At 36.4% G+C, this 5,223-nt stretch overlaps 1 protein-coding gene across 1 annotated transcript; it reads left to right on the top strand.

Annotated features, from left to right (window-relative positions):
- Positions 1-1,815: 1,815 nt before the first annotated feature.
- LOC118754727 (neprilysin-1-like) lies at positions 1,816-5,016 on the top strand (the record flags this gene model as incomplete). Its single annotated transcript, XM_036489611.1, is given in 3 exon segments — positions 1,816-1,943; positions 3,780-3,897; positions 4,013-5,016. Coding segments are annotated over 3 exon segments (1,250 nt in total), but the record flags the coding sequence as incomplete, so codon positions are not given.
- Positions 5,017-5,223: the final 207 nt, after the last annotated feature.

Here is a 5,223-nt window from a genome sequence, read left to right as displayed (position 1 = left end):
CGGTTGCGTTCCTCGTGCTAATATCGAATTTTATACACAAACATGTATGTACTTATTTATAAATATCTACCTAAGTATACATGTACACACGCACAGTGCCGATGGCGGTTCATGAATCACCGCTTCAAACATAACTGATTTAAAAACGCTCCTACCTACAAAAGTTCTACCGGGCGTATGAGTAACATTTAGTAACACTCCTTTGTTTATTGTATACATATGTACATATATGTATGTACATATGTGAACACATACGCATTCATATACATATGTACGTGGCAGTTGTATGTGAACCGTTTATTTTGAAAGTGGCATAAGTCATTTCATCCCATTCGACTTCAATGAGTGATCATTTTTACCTGTATCTGAACGCGTCTGATATTCGTTCAACTTCAACAGCCAAACCGTAAGAAGTTTTGTCATTTGTTTATGACGGTACACCGATTTACAGATGCATTCAATTAGAAGTGCCAATCATTTAAGCAGAAGATGTGGAAATCACTTATGTCATTTTGAAAATAAACGGCTCATATCTATGTATGTTTTTTTTTGTTTTTTGCAGTTAGATACATATGGCGATGTATGTATGTTGTTGTATATGCACCTAAAGTTTTCCTACATATCCCAACACCAACAACCACAACCCATTTACCCTGACCTCTTTCGATAAAGTTATACACTGACATTTGCACACATTTCCTTGTTTGAAAACTTAACTTCTCAATGAATTCTAAAAGGTTTAGAGCGGACACTTGAATGTGCTTTTGCACATACAAATGTAGTACATACATATTTAAATGCATACGTATGTGTGTGTGCGTGAATGCGGAGTACAACCTGTTTGCTTAGGTATACGAGCCATAGACGTATGGTAAGACTTATTACGTTAAACAACAAATGAAACAAATAGAAACGTTTTTAAAAGCTTTTCGCATCGATATTGTAAATTTATTTAATTAGTTTCCGACGTCGGTCGTGGTGAACAAATAAGTATATAGAGATATATATTATTCGGATTTCCCACTCGGGAGCATCCGATCAATATCTAGCCCTAAATAAAGCAAGTGTTTTTTGCACCTTTTTTGGCTTGACCCTGCAGTTCTTTTGCCGACATGGCAAAGCTTAGCCCCAGAGGAAACTGACGGCATTTAAATTCAATTGTAAGATCTGTGGCAGTTATAATTGTTGCTTCAATTATAATTGGCCTTCATTTGTTTTACTACCAGCCTGGTTCCATTAAAAAGTTTAGGTGTATCACAGTTACGAACGAAGAATAACAGGCGCACACAAGTCCCCAATAGCAAAAAAACTGCCAAAAGTAAACAAAAAATTTGCTTTCAATTGCTATGCTCAATTTATGGTAGTTTTATAAAAAGCACAATAACGGATATTTTTACTGAAAGCAAGGGGGGGAGGGGAAATAACACAAACGGCAATAACGCAAATTTGTGTTATTTCCCAATTGAATGTCAAATAACACAAATTTACTTTATATCATTTCTCGTTGAGCAATAAGACCAACTTTTGAGTAATAAAGCAAAATAGTGCACATATGTAGGTAGTCACCCAGTTACATTTGACAAAAAGTGGTACATGAACAAGTTAAATGGACGGATTTGTAAGTATACAATTTTCAAAGTGCCGCGTTCGACATCGCGCTCGCATCCTACGCCCCCCGGTACTATTCCGCCAAAATTGGTACGAATGGTAACCGTAATTATAAGTGAAGTAGTCTTTAATTGAAAGATATAAGCATACAACACACATATGTACCTACATACTTATGTAAATTTGTACTTGATTTTCCTTCTTCAGCTGCCTCGTTGCTTTCGGCCATGGATACAACAGCGGACCCTTGCACAAACTTTTTTCAGTTCGCCTGTGGCACATGGAACAAGATACATATCATACCCGAAGATCGCAGCTCCATTAGTACATTCGAGGTAAGGTTAAAATACATATCGGTACCTTAATTCACAAAAGCCCGAACCCACATTTCTTTAGAAACTGCGTTTTTCACAGATTTTGATAGGATATAATAAAATACACCTTTGCTAAAAATTTTAAAGTATTAGTATTTTCTTCTTTTAGAATGTTTTTTGATTCTCCTGTAAAATAGAAAATTTGCTGGTTAGGGCTGTGGTGAATTAACGTAACGATATGTATAGTATGTACGTATAAATTTTAATAAGTCAGTGTTATTTTTTCAAGATTTTCATTTTTTTTTTTTACTTTGGGTATCTTATAATTTTTGGTTACTACAGTGAAACCAGTCAGAGCCGGAATCGCAAGCGAATACAATTTTGGTCCATCTCAGACAGGTTATCGACCATAAGCACTCTGTAAAGTTAAAATATCTCTGTGTTAAGGGCTGCCAACTTGGCTCAAACCGTGGCATTTTTGGCCCTATTTTACATCAAATGGCACTTAATGTTTCCAATTTGGCACAATTTTCTCATTTCTAAAGATTATTTAACTGGTTTATCTTATTTTGGCATTGCCCTTTTGTTTTAGAGATGTTGTTCTTATTTAATTGCTAAATGGGAAGGATTAAACAAGATGGCACCTTTTTTGGCACTTTTATTTTACTACTCGGCACTTTTTTATCCTCAATATGTCACTGGCGCCGAGCCGTTGAAGAACTTTTGGCAAATTATATTCGTATTAAGTCTCAGCAAAAAATTCCACGTCGTTTAAACAATCAGGGACGCTAATCATTATGAGTAAAATAATTTAAGTCAGCATTTAATCATTATTTTATGATTTTTTTTCGCTTAAAAATAATTATTATTATTGAGTTTTATTTTTTGGCTCAAGGGAAATAATTATTATTTGATTTTTATTTTTTCGATCACAAATAATGATTATTTTATGATTTTTATTTTTTCCCTAGGAAATAAAAATTATTATTGAGTTTTACTTTTACTTTTTTTTACTTAAAAATAATGATTATTTATGAAATTAAAAAAAAAAACCATACAGACGCAATCTACTGAAATTTTGACTTTTGACCTGAAACTTTTGGGACTTAATGCTAGCTGGTATAGCTTTTGAGTATTTTGAATGATCATTATTCTCAAGTGAAAAAATAAAACTCAATAATAATTATTATCTTTAAGCGAAAAAATAATAATCAGCAAATAATCATTATTTTTGATCGAAAGAATAAAAATCAAGTAATAATTATTTGTTTTGAGCGAAAAAAATAACTCAAATATTAATTATTATTTTTAAACTTTATTGATTAAACTCGAAAAATAAAAATAATTGTAAATTACAGTAGAACGTACGAACACAAATACATGTGAATAGTTGAAATTGTTTTAAAACTTGTTTTTTTTTTGCTAAAATTTATAAAAACAATGCTTATTTTTCGTCCCTGTAAAGAATAAAGGGAATGCCACATAAGCTACTATTCCATACGAACACAGAAATATATTTAACCCACAGTTTTCAATAAACACATTTCAAAGCGGAAGAAAATGCGAAGAAATTACCCAATCACTTGAAGACCACAGACTAAAGCTTATCATAGATACTCGTGTAACCGATTTCAATTAATTCTTTTAGTCGTTGCTACTCAGTCTTTTCCAGAGGAGCGTTAGACGATCTGTGTTTCAAGTAAAGAAAGGTTCTTTCGCGATCGAAAAGGTTTTCATTGATGCTGCTTAATTTTTCTGCATTTCTCGTTAAATGTTTATTAGGCTTCATAGGAAAATTGCTTTTTAACACATAGACATAAATTATGTATAATATATGGAAACAAATATTTCTGCTAGGTTCTCTCTGACGAGCAACAGGTGGTGTTAAAAGGCGTGCTTGAGGAGCCCATCAATGACAATGACAACAACGCCACAATCAAGGCGAAACAGTTTTACAAAAGCTGCATGGATTTACGTAAGTCGAGACGAGGCTCATTTGGCCACGCACACTCAAACAAAAATTATAATAAATATGTACATACATACATATGTTAAAAGGATACGAGTACTAAGCAATTTCTCCCTTCTAGCTCAAATACGCAAAATTGGAGAGGGTCGCCTGAAGGAGGTGCTCAAATCGCTCGGCGGCTGGCCTGTGATCACACCCAATTGGCAGCCACCGAACATGACCATCGAGCAGTTAATGGGCCTCATGCGTGGTAATTATAGTGAACCAGTACTTGTCGAACTCTATGTGGGCGCCGATGATAAGAACTCTTCGATTAACATCTTGCAAATCGACCAGCTGCAGCTGGCGCTCCCCTCACGCGATTACTACCTGAAGCTGAGCAGTGAGAATGATTTGAAAGCCTACCATAAGTACATGACACAGACGGCAATATTATTGGGTGCTGATCCCGCGACTGCAGCACAGGAGCTAGACGCGGTGGTGCAACTCGAGATCAAATTAGTGAATGCTTCGCTGCCCGAAGCAGATCGTCACGACACCAGCGCCATCTATAAGAAAATCACTTTAACCGAATTGCAGCGACAAGTGCCACAACTGAATTGGACAATATTTCTACAAACAGTTTTGGGACCAGATATTCAATTGTTGCCGGATGAAGTGCTCGTCAGCTATGCTATGCCATATCTTGTGGAAATGGGAAAAATAGTAGAGACCGCCGATCGGCGTGTGGTACACAATTATGTTATCTGGCGTTTGGTGATGTCCATAATGGCACACATGATCGACGAGTATCAGCGAGAACGCATCGAGTTCCGAAAGATACTGTTGGGCGTGCAGTCGGAGCGCATGCGTTGGTCGCAGTGTGTAGAATGGACGAATAAAAAGCTGGGCCTGGCGGTGGGTGCTCTCTTCATACGCGACAATTTCAATCAGGAGAGCAAGGATACAGCGCTGGAAATGATACATACGCTGCGCGAGGCATTCAATGAGCTGCTGGCAGAAAATCATTGGATGGATGACGAGACGCGTGCGGTGGCTAGGGAGAAGGCGAACGCAATGAATGAACGGATCGGTTATCCGGAAATACTCAACAACGCAACAGAGCTGGAGAAGGAGTACGAAAATGTGAGTGTGAAATTCCAATTAAGTAAATAGTTAGTGTAGATGAACCTATTGAAAATGTATACATACATATGCGTTATCTTTTAGCTCACAATAATTCCCGATAATTTTATGGAGAATGTGCTTAATATACTGAAATGGGACTCGGATAAGAATTTACAACTGCTACATCAGCCTGTTGACAAGGAGAAATGGACGACGGAGCCGGCA

This window comes from Rhagoletis pomonella, unplaced genomic scaffold, assembly GCF_013731165.1.
Source record: "Rhagoletis pomonella isolate Grant_MI unplaced genomic scaffold, Rhpom_1.0 Rhpom_scaffold_04485, whole genome shotgun sequence".
NCBI classification, from domain to species: domain Eukaryota; kingdom Metazoa; phylum Arthropoda; class Insecta; order Diptera; family Tephritidae; genus Rhagoletis; species Rhagoletis pomonella.
This window is presented reverse-complemented; position numbering and strand designations above follow the sequence as displayed.